The following is a 20,738-nucleotide window of genomic DNA, read 5'->3' as shown; positions in this document are numbered from 1 at the left end:
AAAACATTTGCTTTAATCCCCATTGTCTCCAGTGTCTTTTTAAATTTTTTGTTTTGTTTAATAGCATAAGAATGGTCTCAAATGAGAACTATTGTTAGTGAGTGCTGGCCTTTCTGATTTTGATTGATGTATTTTAGGCCTCAGTACCCAACATTAGTGATAGTTTTCTTTGATGTGTGTAGTATATCATAATTACTTCAGTACACAAACAGGCTCATATCGCTCAAATGATTACTAGCTTGCCAATCCCTTTTTCTTATATTGTAATTGGCTTAATCATATATACTAAACTTTTTAGTTTAGTTCTTAACAGCAATCTCTTAAATACCACATGAGAGTTTAAATCCTTTACATATTGTACATTTTGAAAGTAGTCTATATAACTTTGAATATTTTTACATACTTGAATAAAATCTCCCTCCTCAATTCAAGTTTTAGTCTGTCTGTGTGGCACAGTCCTTTGGGACCTGTGTGTATGTGTTTTGTCAGGGGTCAACGTAATGCAGGGACACGTGCATCACCTGATGGTCTTGAGGCATCAGCCTGATGCAGCTTGTTGTGTTCTGTGCTGTATTGCTGAACATATGGAGAATAAATGCATTCCTTTAACAAAATAAACAGGAGTTCCTTGATTGTTTTGCAAACTTGAATTTTTATTTAACCAATTTATTTAACATGCAAAATCGGTTAGGCTATACCTTGGGAAGACACAGAGGTTGACTACCATTGAAATAACTGGACAACTCTAAACACATTAATAATTGCATATTATAAAGTATTATAAACCAGATTGTTTACAAACATCATCAGAAGTTAACAAATGAGGGAAATCCATTGAGTTGGAAAATTTTCCCAGTCATTTATGAATGATAATAATAGGGAAACTGCAACATAAAATGCTAGTTTGTTTTATGCCATCCACTTCATCAGTATGTTTTCACTCTTGGTAGTGTGTTAGATATTTGTTTTAGTTGTTTGTTTGCTGCTGAATGAAATTAGAAACTAAATGTGATCAATAAAGCATATTTCATATTTGTTATTCTGGTTTAATAGACAAACACAAGCATCTAAAATATGTCACATTCCCATCTTCAAAAAAGTGAATTACTGCTTCCAAAATATTATTTACATAACTACAAGGTCTCTGTATCTGTTAATTGTGGTCTGTGCTACATGAAGTCAAACCGACTTTTTGTACAATTTCCCTCAAATAATTCCCTGCCCTGTGCAGAGAAACTATAGGGATTTGCTAATATTCACAACCCCTTTTTTTTTACAACTTGCTACATATCTAAAATGGTCTTATTTAAAATATAAATTTCTAAGTGATTACGTACTTCTCTTTAAGGAAGCATTGTACATAGTCCCCTGATCTTCAACTAGTTTGCTTACATTGTTATCCTGTGGTAATGGTCCGAATGTTTAGATGGAGTTAATTCTTTCAATTCCCATCTAGATTTTGAATATCCTAATTTAATTGTTTTTGAATTGCTCCAGGGTACAGAGATTTTTTTTTTTTTTTTCCTGTCTAGATATGATAGCATTCCCTTTCAATTCTGTTCGTATTTGCAGAATACAGCATTACCCCTCTTGTATCAGGGGGACCTGACTTGGACATTATATTCAAATCCATTCCTTTCTGGATTGTATTAAAGCGGAGTTCTTAATTGAATGTAACCAAACTAAACTATTTATTCACTTATCACATTTCTGCCCAGTTTTGAATCTGGTTCAGATCATTCTGGATTTCCTTTGCTACTTCCAGGTTTCCACATTCTCCTCTTGTTTAGTAAAGAAGTGAGATCAGCACTCAATTACACAGATCTTCGATGTACTCCACTGGGTAGAGTATCTCACTGCAGTTTGAATTTACCTTCCTTTAAAATTAAAACGTCTATTTATCTCTGTGTTTTGTTACCAGTACTTTATTCAAAGTCATCGACTAACATGAATTCAGACTGACTTGAATGTAAAGGTCTTCCAGATTTAAATAGGTTCATACATGATGGGATTTCTAGAAATATACAGGTTAATACTGGAATGTTTCCAGGAGGTCACAGACTCTGACAAGCTCTAAAGCTTGGGATCAGTGTCAGTGATGTAATCCTTCTGAGAGGAAGTTTGAAACACTCCAGTTGAAGCAGGCATATTTACATCTTTCCAAACTAACTTGAGTCATTAATTTCTGTACACTGCAGTTCAACCTCCTCTTTAACACTGTATGTACATGATTATGGGACCACTGGCAAATGTGACTGAAAGCCTATCAAGAATGTGAAACAATGCTTAAATTACTTGAAGTCTAATGTTAATTGGAATATTATTATGTAAAAACATTTCATTATATCTTGGTTCCAGCCTTGAAAGTAGTATGCCTAAGAGGATTGTCAGAGGAGGAACCATGGATATGATGTAATCTTCCTGATTCATTGCTCCTGTTAATCTCAGATGTCAGATGGGATTGAATGTAGGTCTCTGAATAGTCCATGGCATTAAATTCTACCTGAACTTCTTTGTTACACTCCCATTATTAATACATATGTAGTGTGTTAACATGTAGTTGCAATGATTGGATTGTGTCTTACCAAAAAAAATAATGAATAAGTTCTATTCCAATGACAAACTATTACATACATTTTTCCAAGACACCATTTAGATCCTTTAGACTAACAAGATATCATTATTTATTTTCAGTTGGGAGGTGTACCAGGTTAAGGCAGAGAAAAAGTAGAAAGCAACAATGTTAAATGAAACAGATGACTTGTCTGGTTTTAATTAAACACAGGGCTACATTACATAATGCTGTATACAGATAAGGTCCCCTCCCCCAACACTCGAAAACAATGAAAACATAAGTATATTCTAGTAACAGGGAGGGCAGAAGGATCTTCAAAATTAAGATGTTGTATATAACTAATTTGCACCATGCTACAATAGTTTTTAGGTGAACATCAGTCTTTATTTCAGAAACCAAATGGATGTTGTATATGTCCTATATGAACTGAAAGAGTACACAGGGAAGTGCTGGCTAGACATAACATCACAATAACTTATAAGGCATCAACCAAAACCAGCAATCCAAGAAGTTCAATTTAAATATATTTGACTCTCCAAAAGAACTCTGTTCTGTACCAAAAACAAACAAACAAAAAAATAGTCTCCAAACAATACAAATAAAATAGACATTCAAAAGGACAATAATGAAGATAGATGACAGGATCAATATAATCTCATAGAATTATCATTTTATGTAATCATAATAAAATAATGTCATATCTACTACGTGAACATTTTGCTCTAATGACACACAGAGTTAAGAGAAGAAAGTCCTGAGTTTTCAAACTTGGTACATATTTCTTAAAGTCCACCAGTTCAATTCAATTTTCCAAATTGTCAAAATGTTTTACCTTTTTGTTTCAGCGTCAATGTGCAGTATGCCTTCGCATACTAATTTTAAAACTTTTTGGTAATTGTCTGCATAGAGAGTTACCAAGTTTTGAAAACCAGGTATTTGATGTGGTAGCTTAATGGAGTACAAAATTAGTATGTATCTCTTAGTTATTTTTTATGAATTCTCTATGATTGACTTGTGAAATGAAATGAACTTGTGATGGGCCTTGATATTCGAAGATCCTCTCTCTGGTTATATGCAGAGTAAGAGAAAAACTCAGTGATTTTGACAATGGAGATGCTGGAGAAATTACAAATAGGGGCCTGGACTCCATCATTTTCCAATAAAGAAGAAATTGTTTTAATGTCTCTTGTGCCTTTGTGCCCATACTGAGCGACATCTTCATATCTTTGTTTTATTTTCAACCACATTATATTATTTCTTTGAAATCAACTTGATTTAGATTTAATATCTGTAACAAATACAAAAAAGTCAGAAATGAAATGAAAATTAGAATTTTCTCAAACTGAAGGGAAGCATCTCCATAGAAGATTTTTTTGTTAATATCACATAAAAATAAATAATTGACAATAGAAAGAAAGGAATGAAAGAACGAAATACATAAGCTTAGCATAGCATTCATTTTGTGAGATTAGTTAACTATCTTGTTTGACTAAATCCTACCCATTCTTTCGTCCTGCCATTTCTCTAGCTTGTCACTCTTGAGTCTGACTCAAGTGCTTCCAGTAAATGTTTGCGTGTCTTGCTGTTCATTGGATCATTAAGCTTGAGTGCGCATTTAAAGTCTTTGATATGAGTTAGTAGGCCATAAATAACTGCTCCCAAAGATCACACAAAAATTACACAATTAGGCAGAAATCTGTCCATGTAGCTCCAATGAAATATGTTCAGAATCTGTGCTGCATGCATCTTCCTTCCCATTTCCCTACGTCCAGACATTGAATAAATGCTTTGGCACAGAAAAATTGAATGTCTCCTCCTGTGCCAGTGACAGTGATATAAGGATTACATGGAGTCTCGTTAACTTAAAAATATATATATATAGATATATATACGACAACAAGCAGAGGGATCGAACTCTTCCCATCTTAGAATAGTGCCTTCCTTGCCATCCTTTTGAAAGCAAATGTTTCAAAGCAAGCTTTTTAGATCCATCTTTTTTCTTCAGTGCAGTAATATCTTTTTGACCGGTCGGTGCCGCTACACCATGATGGGGAGAAAGTGTGTCGCAGTGTTTTTCCTTCGCGTTTTCTTTCCTCGGAGCGGCGTGCCATTAGCGCTCAAACCCACAAACATTTGCTTCTTCTTGTTCTTCCATTCTGACGATGCATAAGTGTTGTAGCCATTCTCCTCTATTCTCTCCTTCAGTTTGCAGTCAACACCAAACTCACTCTAAGGGAAAAAAAACAACAACAATATGTATTTACGCACAGTTTGCAATAAAGAAGTTCTCAAGAAGAGCTTGGTAAGGTTTAAGCCAGGTGTGATAGAAAATGTAAAATATAATTTAGCATTACTAGTTTGAAATATTGTTCAAACTTTTCTTACATCAGTGGTGTTTGATGACATGGTAGCCTATATATTTGAAATAAGCACTAGTGCACTCCCCTCTCTTTGTTAACAGATCAATCATGGTGTCAATGTGATTATTTCTACCTTGTGTTAAACATTACATTGAGGTTATGCTTTAAGATTTCCCGTAGAATGCCATCATCATTAAGAAGCTCATTTTATCCTTCTACTTAACCTTGTAAATGTCAGACAAGAAACACATTTCAGGTGTACCCTGCCTCTGTTCTGCATGTTCTTGAATGGGAAGTGCAGTAGGGTAGGGAAAAAAAAAAGTGTTCGGAATGTTTTATGTCCCAGGCTTTTGAAAGGCCTTCCAGACAAAAGAAAGCAAAAAACTCGCCAATAGACTGACAAACGTATAATGTTTCGTGACTCTAAAAAAATTAACAGTACCAGTACTCTTTAAAGAAGCACAAGAGATATGTATAGTGTTCCCTGATTCTAAAAAGGGAGTACCAGCATGACCTCAACATGGGAATGGCTCTTTTTGTTTCGTACTTATTGGAGACATTCTTTTTAGGGGCGCACTTCCTGAAGACATTGGCCCAGCATTTGAAGCTCATTTTCAGATGGTGGTTTATTCATGTGCGATGGAGTGGAACTGTTCTCTGTAACCTTGCAGTGTTGTTTTATAAGGGCGGACAAAAAACGCAGGAGAAAAAAGAAAAGAAAAGAGAAAAGACCTCTTTGCCAATGTGAAATTAGCCTACCGCTTCAGATCAGTGACTAAATAGATTGGAACTAGAACTGGCTTTTGTCAAAGACATGTATTCTGAAACATTACCACACTTAATTATAGGTGGGAAAATAATCTTCTTCTCACATTATTTATTATGTTGGCAGCATAGTAGTTGTAGGAGTAGTAGTAGCAGCAGTAGAAGTAGTAATAATAATAATTTGAATTTGATTCGAGAGATGGCCCAGTCCTGATATCAACATTGGAAGGTAATGTACTACTTGTGAAATTCATTGTTAGCTTATTCCAAAATAGATCTTGACCAATTCAAAAGCAAAAAGAAAAAGAAAACTGACAAGGCAGACTAACAGAGTGTTTGACAAAACAAAAAAGTGAGATGAGGTGTTATTTTGTGAAATAAAATTAAATCCTGGAATGCCGAAGAATGTATACTTACAGCTCCATATACCTTCCCCTTCTTGCTTATTGCTAAGTAATAGTTGCTGTGTAGTCCCCTGATTGCAACAATCCCAACCTCCACTGATTTGATCTCCAGTATACCTGAAATACATTAAAGAAAGGGAAGGTTAAATACTTTAAAAGCACAAAAAATGGTCTCAGGAATAAAGGTATCATTATCATGATTATTATTGTTACTATTATTAATATTATTGTTATTATTATGACTAGTAGTGGTAGTACCAGTGTCAAATGATAGCAAATGTATTTCTTTCCCTTATTTCTTATAGTCATGAAATAATGCATGTGAGGCATTAAGCATCTTTTGTGGAACTGCAGGCAAACAGATTGTTATGTAGCAAGACAGTGGTTTCTTGTTTCATGCAATCTTGTATAGCCTAAGAACACAGGATTATAGACCTGCATTGTGACAAAATGCAAAGTAACGTGATATCTGTGTTTTTTTTTTCTCTTCTTCTTCTTTTTCCTTTCACGTGTCTAAAATTTCCTTTCTTCGGCATGTCAAATTTGCTTTTGTCCGAGGCTTTAATTATTTAATCAAAGGACTTATGCACTACAATTGCATTATACTATGACATACTGAAAAATAAGCAAAATGCAGCAATACGCAAATGATCAGATGATGACAAGCCATACTGTTTGATATTTAAACCAGGAGCTCTGAGCTCTTTGTGACTCCTGACAAGGTGATCCCTGTACGCCTTGGGCAGGGAATTCTTAGATCTACAAAAAGACAGTGTCAGGGGACATGCATTGTGAGGAGTCATGGGAAACGAAACAAGCTTGTAATTGTGGCTTTGGTCACTTAATCTATAATTCACCGTGCTCCAGGGTCTGGGTAAAAACAATATGCAAGACATTGTTGATTTACAGGGGGGAAAAAAGGCAAAGCACATTATTTGTTGACAGCTGCAACTCTGCTATGAAAACATTACATTTAATCTCAATGGACTGACTGAAGTGCAAAGGCTTGTTTCTCAGTACACCCATTCCTTTCATACTTTTTGTAATGAAAAGCATCCAAACACAATCCTTCTCAATTTACCCACCAAGCACAAGACAAAAATCGAAACATGCTGTTCCTCTTTGGGAAAATGATCATATTCTTAACTGCTGTCAGCCCTTGTGAAAGTCAACCGACTGTCTCTTGATTCCAAGCAATCTTGGTTTTGAGCAAAGTACTAGAGCTGGCAACTGATGCTCCCAATCCACTGTTGGCTGACTTATCTCTTGAACCAATTACAGATTTAAATAGTGGCAACCATTTCCAGTTAATTACATTAACCCATATCAATGGTTAGTGTTCAGGGAAACAGGAGATGAACAAGGCCTTAACAGAAAAAGGAAGTGGTGTGGCTGATGACTAGCTCAGCGTGGTTGCTTTATCTAAGATCATTAAAGATATTGTTTTACAAGCAACATGGCGGCCCGTGACTGCCCTATAACTTTATGGGATGCCATGGCTTTTATTCACTTCAACACTGACGCATTTGGTCCCTTCGTTCTCACGCCTGGGGTATACAGTTGCCACATCCTGCCCGGTGTAATTTTACAGTGCTTGAAGAAAAGGGGGATCTGACACAATTCTTTGATCAGAACTTAATTGCCTGAGGTGTCTGCCTTTAACGTGGTCACAGCTTATTTTGTTGGTCATCTTTGTCTATAGGGCCAAAGGCTCCAGTCCTTTCCTGAACCCTTTTGACAGCGACGTGTTTTACTGGGTTGTATAAAGTGTCTAGGGGGGGAGGTTGAGGGGGGGTGGGATGTGGGGGCAAGGGGGGGTGGGGTGGAAGTGTGGGAGAGTGGCAGCTGCTTCCTGCATGAACATGTGGGTTACATTACCTTGCACACAAACCCTTGGCCTTCAACTTAGGCTTCTGATAAGGTCAAGGCCTTTGGGTCCTATTTTCTAATTAAGACTGACTTCAAAATCACTGGAGTTTGACTAATCCATTTGGGAAATCGAGATCTGTTAGCTGTTGTACCTTTCACCTTGCCACACATCTCGTAAATACTGCAGTCTCAGACACCAAACAAGCTTCCCTGGACAGCATGCACACCTAGCACAGACATGCATGTGTACATGACAAAAAGAACCTTCACAAACACATTTTTTTATCGGAAGTTGGGATTTTAAACAGGGAGACATTGTGAATGACATCACTAAATCACTAAATGATGTTGGCCAAGAAAATTGTGGGGACAGTGTCATAGCAAATGTGTTTTGCTCCAGTTCAAATCTGTGGCCTTTAAATATGTTTTGAAGTGCTTGCAAAAGAGTGACACACGTAAAAGAGGAGTAAGAAAAGTCCCAGCATGACAGCGGATTAGCAGAGGTCTTTTACCAGGAGCTAAGTGAGTTCCTTCTTAAGATATCAAGTTCCTCGAATCACTGGAGATGTAAGCCAATAACCTCCCCCTCCCTTGCCTGCGGTTCAAGAACAAGAGTAAATAAAAGGAGGAGAGTTGAAACGAGACGACTGAAAGATGGTGGGAGATTACAGAGTCCTTAATGATCAAAGATACCAGGACTTGGGCAACAAAAGGAATGCATGAAAAGCACCCACAGGACCACCTGATTGGGCTGAATGTGAGAACAGAACTCTTTCTCTTGCAGTACCAGAGATGAGTTGCCGTTGCTGAAGCCTGTGATTTGACAATAAGATGTGGCGCAGGTCGCAGAAAGCACCTGTTCTAGATGTTTGCTTTTGAAAGCTTTGATGTGGTATTCGAACCAAAACTGAGGGATTTTTTTTTCTTCTTGTTCTTCTTCTTCTACCCCTTTCGCTGTCTGCACTAAGAGAGTTGAAAGGCATTACAGTAACAAAGGTTTAAATTGCAACAAACTTCCATCCGCCTGTGAACTAGAACAAAGGCTATTCTGACACTTTGTCGGCTACGGACACACATCAGAGATGAGGATCTGTGGAGTAATGTCTGTTGGTTTTGTTTCAGCACACAAAAGGGAGATTTTGTCTTGGCATGGCACTTAGTGCTTTGATTTAGGTTTATAGGATTGACTACACTTAACACTTTTGCAGGAATTACCTTAAGCACTAGGAAAGAGCTTGTTCAATGAAAAGGGGGAAAAAACCCTACTTTGGTCAATTAATAAACTATTCTGTGAGACGTTAGACATTTGCATGTATGGGTAAAACAACATTCCCTTTATCCACCAATAATCTGTAAAATCCTGCTGTTCACTTGACTGTCCAACTTTGTACTACTCACCTTTTTAAAGGAACCTTTTAAAGGTACATGTTATAATCTCAAATTCAAACATCTTGTGCACGTTTCAGATTATTCGGATGCTAAGCCAATATTGCCAATGTCAATTAAATCACTCGGTTGTTCCTGTAATGCACCAAATTATATATATTTATAGCACAGTTAATGACTTTGGAAGCTGAGTAAAGTGTTGATGTGGCAATAGTAAGCCGGTCATATCCGTTGCTGTGTCGTTAAAAGTGGGACCCCAGGCTGAAGGTGATCAGACTTCTTTAATGAGTGATTTTATGATAGGTGTGCTGGTGGTCTCTGAACAGCTCATGCTGGACCAATCTGCAGTCTTCTATCAAAACTGACACTAACAGACAGCTTTGTTGGTGGCCTCTCCACAATGAACTTGTGGGTTTTCTTGGCAGGGTGACCGAGCTCACATTATCGCATCTTGTGATAATTAGAAGGCCAGGCTGACACGCATTTGTTGATTCACGCAGCCAGCATCGTGGCAAAACTTGACAGTAGCAAGCAGACAGCTGCAGGTTACTCCCCTATGTTTTTGTAAACTGCCTGCCTCACTCACTCACACAACGCAGTCTATTCTGAACTCATCAGTAAAACATTCCTAATAAAACAAATATGGGACACAGTTTGTGACTAACATGCTCTTTGGCAAGTGACTGCTTTGGGAGTTCCTGAAAAACAGATTTGATTTATTAATCTTTAGTTTTTACTTTATGTAAAGCTGGAAACAGTTTTTATTTCCTTCCAGTAAGCAATACCATTTGTCTTCAGTAGTACTTATTTATTTCCATTACACACTGGGAAGTTCAAGTGCCGTATGAAAAATTATAGATAGTAGCCAAGGCTATGGTCAGTTATGCTGGTATATGTTGTTAATTAGAGTTTAAGGAAACATGCTCTTTTCTTCCAAGGGTGTATTTTATCCGGAAATGCTGTTCACACATATTATGAGCAAAATAGGCACTCAGTGAAATCAAATAGTATTAGTAATGTTAAAATTCTCAATAGAACTGCTACTATTTCTACGACTACTGCTGCTTTATCACAAATGAATCATTGTACTTTCTCTTTCACATTACAGTTTACTCTCTTTGAAAGAGTTCATAAAGACTTGTCTTCAAAATTGTTTCTATCACAGCACAAAATCATATCAAGGATTGCTAAATTGCTTTCCAGTAACCTTGAGACAACAGAAGACTAGGATCCGGGAGCCACACTCTTGTCAGGTATCCACTCACAAAGCAGCTTCCCGCATTTATTTACATATATATCTGTGCTGTATACCATGTTTTGAATGAACTAAATTAGCTGGTGTAGTTTTAAATCAACAACACTCCACTTCCCTGCAATTGCACATAATTGGCCTGGGAACTGGCATTAGCTGTCCTGCTGGCCTGAAAGTCTACTCTTTTGATTGACATGCCTTTTCAATTACTTTACAGACTCCTCGCTAATAAACTGAACAGATTCCCTATTAAAAACTGTCATTTCTGATGACCTGGCCTTGGCTCTTTAATGATAGTGACTGGCACCTTTGATCTGATGTCTGCTGGTCTCTTGCTCGAAGGCTTTTGTTGTTAAGGGATCAGTAGAGGTTTGTCTCTGTTCTCCTCAGGAGCTATGCTCATTATATAACCCCTCTCCTATATTTGGTCAGGGTCACTCAATTAACTAAGAAAGTAAGTAAGGGTTTTTAAATCGTCTCTAAGCTCATGTTTCTTTAGAGAATCGATCACAGGAACCCAGGATTCGATGAAGAAATATAAAAAGTGTTTTTAAATATTTAATTGTCCAACTCAGTCCATGGTATCTGATGGTCAGAATAATGTCAATCTTGATGTTGTGAGCTGTCTCATATTTTTTTGTTTTTAAGACGTATGTTTTTTTTTTTTTTTTTTTTTTCTTGTCTGCAAATCCAAAATCATGTAGGGTTGGATAATGTGGAAACATTTCAACATTTGTCGCACGATTGCATGCCAGTGAAGTGCAACTGAGCACGTTTGTTAAGTGTCTGCGTCTAATTTATTAGCAAGATTTGTCGATTATTTTAAATTATAAATAACTAGCATTCTTTTAACTGTATCACCTCAGACTAATAAAAAGCAGCAGGCCTGTATCAATATATCACTTGGCATCACATAGTCCAAAGCCAATACCTGAGGGTTTCCCATTGGGTAGACACAAGAAGGCCTCAGAAAACAGAAAAGTCCCATCGAGTAAGATATTGACAGTTTTTCAATGGGTGAGTGATTTAATCTTGGGCTAAATATTAAAGACCTTGCCTGGCAAGGGAAGAAAGTGATATGATTTACACATATTTAATAGATGATGGTACAAAGAAAAATATAGTAATCTTGAAACAATTAATCCTTTCTTATACCTGTTTTTGTATTGTTTTGAGGAACTCAAATTAAGTGTTGTCAACACAGAGGATTTTGAACCATTAGAAGTTTAAAGATAAGATAAACTACATGCTATGGCAGTAACTACAATACTGTTCAAAACACACAGGTAACTTCCCAGTGTTATGCAATGAATTGTTAAAGAAAGACCTGATTGTGCATGTTGCAAACTTTGGTGGATCTCTGTAAGATCAGAACATATCTTCTAAGCTACCACTTTTTTAAAGGTAATTGGATTGCCAAAGACATGCATGGGCTCATAACAAATCAATTCAAACACTGTAAGAATAAAGCCCACCAGCTTTACAATAGTGTTGCAAAAGAACTCAGAACATCAAAACAAAAACACTTGAGAATGATTTTATGACGGTTTCTTCCTGAGTTATGAATACATAAGCGTGAGCTAGAGAATGGAATTTCTCAAAGCCACATTATTACTACCAAATGAAAGAACAACTGCTATACATCACTCTGTGTGTTGAAATGTATGTTAATATTCCCAGGTATAAAGCATTTGCAGTGTTTTTGTGTTTCATTTGGGGGTGAAACAGTGAACCAGCTACACAAAGCATGTGTCAAAGAACAAAAAATATATGTTGCATTCAAGGATCTGTGATGATGACAGACAACAGCCTGTGAAAGCAAAACAGCTTCATGAATCAAAGTGTTTCTGTTTTTCTTTTTTTTTCCCCTATGCACATGCATTCGATTTCAGAGGCCGTCAGACCAAATGGAAGTAATGCTTTTCATTTTATAATTGCAAATGATTACAGCCCCACCTCTTGCTTCAAAGAAACCCTGGTCATATTTCCCACTCAAAAAAAGTATCCCTATTCTAAATCCTGACGTACACCTCAATCAAATTATAACCTGGGAACTACTGGGTCAGGAGATTAATATTTGTATGCATTTTAATTTTCTTGACAAGGGCAAATAATCAAATTAACTATTGCACTTTGAGGTTTTCATGTAAATACACATTCCATGGACAAAATAGCAGGCCCTGTTTAAGGTTTCACTCAAGAGCCTGGTGTAATATAAAAGGCATGTGTTCTACTCAGGAGACATTTTGTTTCTGCTGAATAATCACACTTTAATAAGGTGTAACATGGTAAGTCAGTTTTTAAAGGGCTTCAGAGACTTGTTTCCTTATCTTAATTAATAGAATTTCCTCTTACAAAAGCTTTTATCATAGCCTGGTCAGGACTGTGCTAATACACCTTTTTTACACTGCTGGGAAGGAATGCGTAACTCATTTTCTTTTAACCTTATTGGCAACATAGTCATGTTTCAATTTTTCAAATTGCTTATTTCAGATTGTACCAATGTTATATATTGTTGACTCAAACATAGTAATTCATGAACAAACTTGAAAATTCCTTGTGATAATCATCTATATATGTAGACTGTACCTTCAGAAAAACAAGCACAAAATTTATATTTGCTTTACTTTTCATCTGACTGGTTCCTTTATCCTAGAAATTGGGAGCTCTGATTATGATAGATATCACAACGTCTCCCTGCTTCTATTTGGCATCTCCAATCTGGGGAACATCTGTGTCCAAATTTTCAATGGCTGTCAAGACGACTCTGCCCTTCTAGTGAGATTCTGCTTCTCCCCCATGTTTAAAGGCCCATCTGGAAGAGCCACAGGTTTGACCTGAGATAAGTCAACACTGTTTGACAGGCTTACTATCTTAAGTAAGATGGGATTTAACCTTCAAGAAAAAGTGTTTTGATACATATATTATCCAGTTACAGAGTAGTGTCACTAGTTTTGTATTCACGAGGCAGCCTAGATGTCAAAAACATTTGTATTAATGTGATTTAAAAATTGGGCTACCTGTAAACACACACACATATCTATCTATCTAACAATCTATTAGCAAGATCAGCCTGAATTGGTGATCTGTTTTTCAGTGTGTACTGAATAAGACCTGTTAAAGTCTTTGTCACTTACTAGGAGCTTTAATTAAATATTGATATTAACCTCTTCTATAATTCAGTGGCATATGGATATCTCCATAAGAGTAAGAGCCATACTGCATTTCACAATATAGCTGAAATGATAAATGTTAAAAGCCTTTGCTTGAAGTGTAGTTTAAGCCCTATAGTCCACGCTGGGTCTGAATATGACTAGGATTCGACATGGGGCAGTACGACTGGCCTTTCACTGTGGGGGTAATATGGAGCGACTCCAATGGCGTATGAGCATGCAGTGTTATCAGTGAGATGTACACTAGTTCTCACTATGACGCTTTAACTTTGCGCCATGGTTTCGCATTGTGAAAGCGGCTTACATCTCTTTCTTATTAGTGTCATAGTGGTGAGCATATAGTTTGAGTTTTACTAAATAAGAAACATGATAGCGATCTAAACAGGTTTGATGCCGCTTCATAACCCTAGAGTACATTATATATTACAGAAGTCTGAGGTTTGGATTTTTTTTTATTACAAATGAAACAATAGCACGGCTCTATGGAAATGTATTTCTCTGTTTCCATGATCGAAGTGTGTGAGTATTGTTTGGCTTCCCTAAGGGACCCATAAGGAACATAAATATTTCAAACAGTCTGTTTGGCATGATGCTTTAATTTAAATTAAAACTGACTCTTGCTTAAACTTGCTTTAATGTATATGGAAAACAGTTTCCTTTTGTTGGCTGTCACAGATATTTTCTGATTGATACATTGGTAGATTAAATAAGTCTAAACATATTTTGTGATCACATTTCTTGAAAACAGATGCTCAACTTTCCCTCTTTCTTTAAAATAATAAATAAAATAGAATTTTGTCAACTTTGTTGTCAATTTCTACTGTAATTGTAGGACAAACAGTGTGTTGCAGGTCAAAAGGAATCTGTAGAGGGAAAACAACATTCTCGATATGCCTTTAAATTGGCTTTAAACTGGCTAGATATATTTATCACTGTTAAATCAATGGCTTATCTAGGACTGTCCAACATTTTACCTGCACTTTCTAATGTGTAAATTTAGTGAAAGACATGGTTCTTTGTATATGCATACCCTTGGCAACACAGCTCCACAATGTAGCCTAACAACAAATTAACTAGATAAGCCTCTCAGTATCAAATACCTATGTGAATACATCTTAATAAGCACCAACAAATGTGACAAAATGGGGTTACCAATCTACATACAACACTGCCACTCTTATGAATATACAGTATATAATTAGTGATCTGATTCAGTGACTCCACTCAGTTCCATGGCAGCACTTAGGTGTGGAGCATCTTTTGCAAAGGTGATGGGAGTGTAAGTAATGCTTTTACTTTTTACTGTAATTTTTGACATTCACATAATTCTGAATATAACTAAATCGTTATATTGTTCCTGTAATACTATGCAGAGATAGCTGGTTTGGCCCTCTGAGCAGAACTTCAAAAGCAGTTTCTTCATCTGAAGATAAGACTTGCTGATATCAACTGTTTCCTATTGATAAGACAACTGGTTTGCAATGTACATTATCTTTTAGGTATACTAAATAATAGCTTAGTGGATATATAGTTGTCTGTAGATGTTACTCTCAATCCAGTGATTGATTAATCTGTTATTAAGGTTCTTAAAATCTTTCTTCCATCAGCATGTTAATAAGGTCAAACACCTTGCACCTCTATCTTTACTTTATCTGAGATACACTGTAACTCATACCAGTAGTAGAAGCCCCCCATTGATTTAGCATACAGAAGACATGTATGTCAGCGTATGTTGGCTTACAAAGTACTACAGTACTCTAGGCTCTTTAAACCCATAGAGTAAAATGTACTATGACATAAAAGGCAATTGAGTTTATAATACATTATGTATACTTTTTAATATCATCTAATCAAAACAGTAATCCATTTGGACTCTGGGCTGAAAGAAACACACTGAAATGAAAATTGATATGAAAAAGAGTACAGCAGTGGAGCAGTTATGCATTCCCGATTTAATTCAATAAAATACATTATACTAACAATCGGTATACAGTTTCAAAGTTGGCTACAAGTAAGAACTTAGTAAATCAGCTCCAGAGACAAAGGATCAAGCTGCAATAATAATTTCCCAGTACAACTTTAAGCTACACTTCAATTCAGTTGGCATTAAAACAGCCTACTCTCTTGGCAAACAATATCATTTAATTATGCTTAGCATAAATTATTCATTCTACAGAAACTGAGTCTCATTGTAATTTCTCTAGTTATTTTTCTTTTCTTACATGTTGCTAATGCAGCCTCTAATGTAATGGTTTACAGATAATAAGCATCTGTAAGAGTTTGCGAGTTTACTGAATCACTGTACTGGTAATAGTGTAATGATCTCAGTAATTTTTCACAAGAAGATACATTTGCACCCCCCAAAAATGAGAACTAATTAAAACCAACAAATACAAAGCACACTTAACCATGAAGAAAAATAACTGCAAAGACTATGCTTAAACGCATAATCATCATAATAGCCCTTTGCATGGGACATTATGAAGGATTAGTCTTGTGGCACATAAGCCTCACTAATGCCATAAAACCACTTTGTAATCTATGTTAATGCCTTATGGGCTAAATATTATTGCTTAAACATACAATTTCTATAAAAAGAAAAAGAGAAAAAAACTCCCCTTTGATGTAACTGAGCAAGTGCTGTGCAGTTTTTAATAGTAGATCTTGTTGTACGAAGGGCAACCTAATATTTGAAACAACTTCAAAGAAATGGTAATCAAATAACATCCTACCCCACCCACCCCCCAAAAAATGAAGCAACAGAAAACAAACATCTTAATTACTTATGTCTTTGTTTCCTCATCTGTTTTCATATACCATGTCACAAAGTATTGTGTTCTGGGGAGCAGTTTCGAATGGTCTACCAATAAGCAAATGTGGCGGTCTCTAAAATGTCTTATTGAGCTGGATTATAACAGACATGTTGGCAATACTTACAATTGCTTCTGCACCAGCACGCACACAATGTAGAGTCCCATATACTTCTTGAAAGTTTTTTTTTTTTGCAGGGGATATAAATGCATATGTTCATTTTAAATGTATGTATGTTTGTGTGGTCATGCATTTCCATGAGGAGCAAATACAGGCAAGTACACAGCATGAGAAAATACACCAATGTGTAACAGGGAGACAGGCACAGGTTCTATAACTAAAGAACTACGACCGTTTTTTTCTTTTCCTTTGACACCTCCACGCATGCTGACTACAAAAAGCAGCACTTCCAAATATAGACTCAAAACTCGTTCCATTGTGGGAAACAAGGGCATTTTCTCCTCTTAAATGTCAGTGCAGGCACCCAGCGACATCGACGGTCATCCAGGCCTGCAGGTTTTGCATGGGAATGTGTTGCATTAGAAAGCCATAAAGCAGTGGGAGGTAGAATATAGAATCTGTGATGGATGATATCCAGGGCTACTGGATAAGCCACTGCCTGCCTTAAGTCACACCATCTCCCCTTCTCAACACATGCAACATATTAACAGCACAATAATTAGTACACATTCCTGCCAGCTCCTTAAAGGTTTTAGTCCCAGATGCAGCTTTTGGTCTGATCTTGTTTTTATTACCTTTGATGATTCACTGCACTTTGTTTTTACCAGTCCCTTGTTTCTATTCATTAGACTTACCAGCAGTGCAGCTTGGGAATGGCCTAAAGTAAGATTTTTAGCAGAAATACCCCTGCCTCATCTGGTCCAGAGCTATAAATTTTCATAAGCTTTTATTAGACACACAATTTGACACATGCACACACACTCACACACACACACACACACACACACACACACACACACACACACACACTCATTGAGCTCAGGCAGGGGACAAGGTGAGTTCTCTAACAAAGACATCAACACAGTTTGTATGGATCCACCTTTAACTAAGACTACAGCTATCTTGACACCATTCTATTTGTATCTGCCTGGAAATTAAAACACTATTTTCAAATATATCTGAAACCTATTCAGAATATCCAAAGCTACATTTATTTTTGAGAACTGTTAGTATAACTGATGTAAGTATTGAAAGATAGATTACACTCTAAATTAGTACATTTACCTTTAATGCCAGATACTATTATTGGCTGTTTTAAAGGTAGCTTTCAGCGGGAGATTGTTTAACTAAATTCCTTGCTTATGTTATAATTCAGAAGGCGTTGACTTATTTATACCATCAACAGTTTAGAATATTCCCAGCAGAATGACTGTAATTATTCTTTCTGCCTGGCTTTGGAATCGGATGAGGAGGAGGAAATTGAATGTGCAACAACTCTGACTAAACCGAATAAATTATATAAAGTTCAAATCTCAATGTATCAGTAAGACACATTGGGTGCTTTATTGCATTGTGGTAAACAGAAACACGTTTACAAAGTCATGCTTGCACTTCTGTTCCTATTTCGATAAATATTTAGGGGATTGATCTTATACAAACATCTTGGCAAACTCCTGTCTCCAAATTTAGCCTCGTACAATGAGGAGTCTTGTGGAAAAAAAAACATTGCTAGTTTCCATAACAAATATTCTTATTCCTGCTCTTCTGGGACATAAATAATAACACACCCTGCAAGTTTCCAAAGAGTTATGAGTTATGTCAGATTGTCTTGTTAAAAAATATACAGCCTTTTTTATTGTGCAGGTGACAATGCTGCATAAAGCTACTCATTGAAGAACAATACCATCTCCTTTAGTTAATGTCTGTCTAAATCTTTTTCCAGAATGTAGATCAATAAAGGATCGTGCACTGCGCCAGTGTTGTTTCAGAAGTCTTGTGCGGATTAGCACAGGTGTGCAAACTTCTATACGCCTGTGAAGTGTAATTGTTGTTGATGTTTCTATATCTTAAATTTGACTCAAAAAAATGGGATCAAGAGGTTGTATCCAACACCTTTCCAGTCACATGCTCTGACTATCTGGATCAGGAGGAAGATGTGGATGAACATGCACTTGAATCGATGGAAAGTAAAGCGAGAGTCCATTGAGCATGCCAACATGCAAAAGATTCATTTTTACCTTTTTGTGGCTTTGAATCACAGTACCATATATAATGGCCATTTGGATTCCAGTTAACAATTCAGAAAAGACAAGAGTGCTCATCCCTTAGCAGTGATATGGTATATTGTGACTACATTTCAAGACAGCAGAGAACGGTTTGAAGATGGGTGGTAACCAATAGACATGGGACAATTCAGTACTGTGGAGGCAAATAGGCACATACTGCAGGACCTACATAACTCCAGGGCATGCACTCCAGACAGCCCATTTACTGTCTTAATTACAGTGTTGCTCTCTGGGTTGTGTGTAGAGTGTGTTGTCTCACTTGATGTGGACAGTACTGGTATCTTGTAATTGTAATTAAGTTCTGTACCCAGTTTTTCAATGATTCATTACAAAACCACATTTACATGTTTCTTTGGCAGCAAAGGACTAAAAACATTACATTAAACTGTCATTGATAAAAAACAGAAGAAGTTAAGCTGTTTTGACAACAAGCATTTAAATGCATTTACTTTAACATTTTCCTTTTTTATTACATCACAGTTCACAATACAGAACCATATGTAATTAGGAATATGATTTATTTTAGAAATGTGCAATTAAGACGAGATGGGGAAGGGAGGGCAGTTACATCGAATAGACTCTTGTAGAAGCTGGGTGGGGAGAATTATTTTTGACATGAGAATAATCATTATCATCATATCTGAATGTATTAACTGCTCATACAGTGGAAATTGTCAATTAAGCTGTTTTTACATCATAACCTGTTTATAATGCAAGACCCATAAGGAAAATATAAACAAAGTTTGGTACAGGACACACAAAAAGTGTCATATGTGACCAAACAATTTCACCGTACGGGACCCCAACATTTCATGTGCAAGCAACAAATACCATGGGGGACTAACAAGTGTTACATGCTACAAAACAAATGTCATTTGGGAATACATCTTTTATACTTAACTAGTTATTTAGTATTGTACATTGATTGAATATTGGAATCTCAGTATGAACCAGTTGATTACTTGATCCTGAATTTGAGTCTTGCATTTAAAAACTCCCTCTTTAAAAAAAAAATCCATACCATACAGAACCTACAGACTGAAATCTGTTTTTAACTGCTGCTGTTGAAAAGCATTTTTTTAATTTGATCTAATAACATTTCTTTAAATCATTCTTCAGATACAGTTGTCACAATGCAGCCTATATGTCAGGATACAGGAAATCTATAGATGTTGATCTGTTTATAATTAAAAGCTGTAAAGCAGCTGTACACTGTGAGGGAGAGGTAATGCGTGACAAACTGGTACAAGACAAACAGTTGTGGGATATGGAGTGTGATTACCGCACAGCCCCAAGATCAGCTTCCAAGAAACACATATCAAACAAGGTAATTGTATAGTTTCCTATATTCACAAAGAAGCAATGATATCACATTCAGAATTAGGCCTACTAATTGTAAAACAATAGGCTATCTTGCATACAACTCATGCAAACTGTGGTGGAATAGATCAGACATACACACAGACACATGCTAGTACTTACATTTAAAATTGGATCTTTTTGTTTTTGTTTTTAAACATTGATTATGTGTATTTGCTCCAGATTGCTGTATCACAACTATTGTTAATTGTGATTGTATGTGGCTAAAATCAGGTCTACTTTTAAGTGTTTTGCCTATTGGAGAAATAGCACATTTTAGTATTGCAAGCAGAATACTACAGGGGTATTGGGGTTCTTGAAAATGTCACTCATGTATCAAATATGTTTATTAAATGTTGTCAGTACTAAACCAGTAGCAATGGCACAGAAGACCTACATACCAAGTGAAGGATATAATTTATCATTTAAGGTATGAGCTCTGTCCCATTTTATGCATGTGATTAAAACTAGTCAAATAATATGAAATGAAAGGAGACAATATGAAACTTACTTTGCAGAAAATGTTCTTGTGGGAACA

At 36.3% G+C, this 20,738-nt stretch overlaps 1 protein-coding gene across 1 annotated transcript in view; it reads right to left on the bottom strand.

Annotated features, from left to right (window-relative positions):
* Positions 1-632: 632 nt before the first annotated feature.
* fgf10a (fibroblast growth factor 10a) overlaps positions 633-20,738 on the bottom strand; it is a 33,900-nt gene continuing 13,794 nt past the window's right edge. The window contains exons 2-3 of the mRNA XM_066712142.1: positions 6,118-6,221; positions 633-4,804 (exon numbers count right to left, since the gene is read on the bottom strand). Of these exons, the coding sequence (XP_066568239.1) occupies positions 4,613-4,804; positions 6,118-6,221 (296 nt within the window). The 3' untranslated portion in view covers positions 633-4,612. The remainder of the gene's footprint in view (positions 4,805-6,117; positions 6,222-20,738) is intronic.

The sequence above is a fragment of the Amia ocellicauda genome, chromosome 8, assembly GCF_036373705.1.
Source record: "Amia ocellicauda isolate fAmiCal2 chromosome 8, fAmiCal2.hap1, whole genome shotgun sequence".
Taxonomy (NCBI): Eukaryota; Metazoa; Chordata; class Actinopteri; order Amiiformes; family Amiidae; genus Amia; species Amia ocellicauda.
This window is presented reverse-complemented; position numbering and strand designations above follow the sequence as displayed.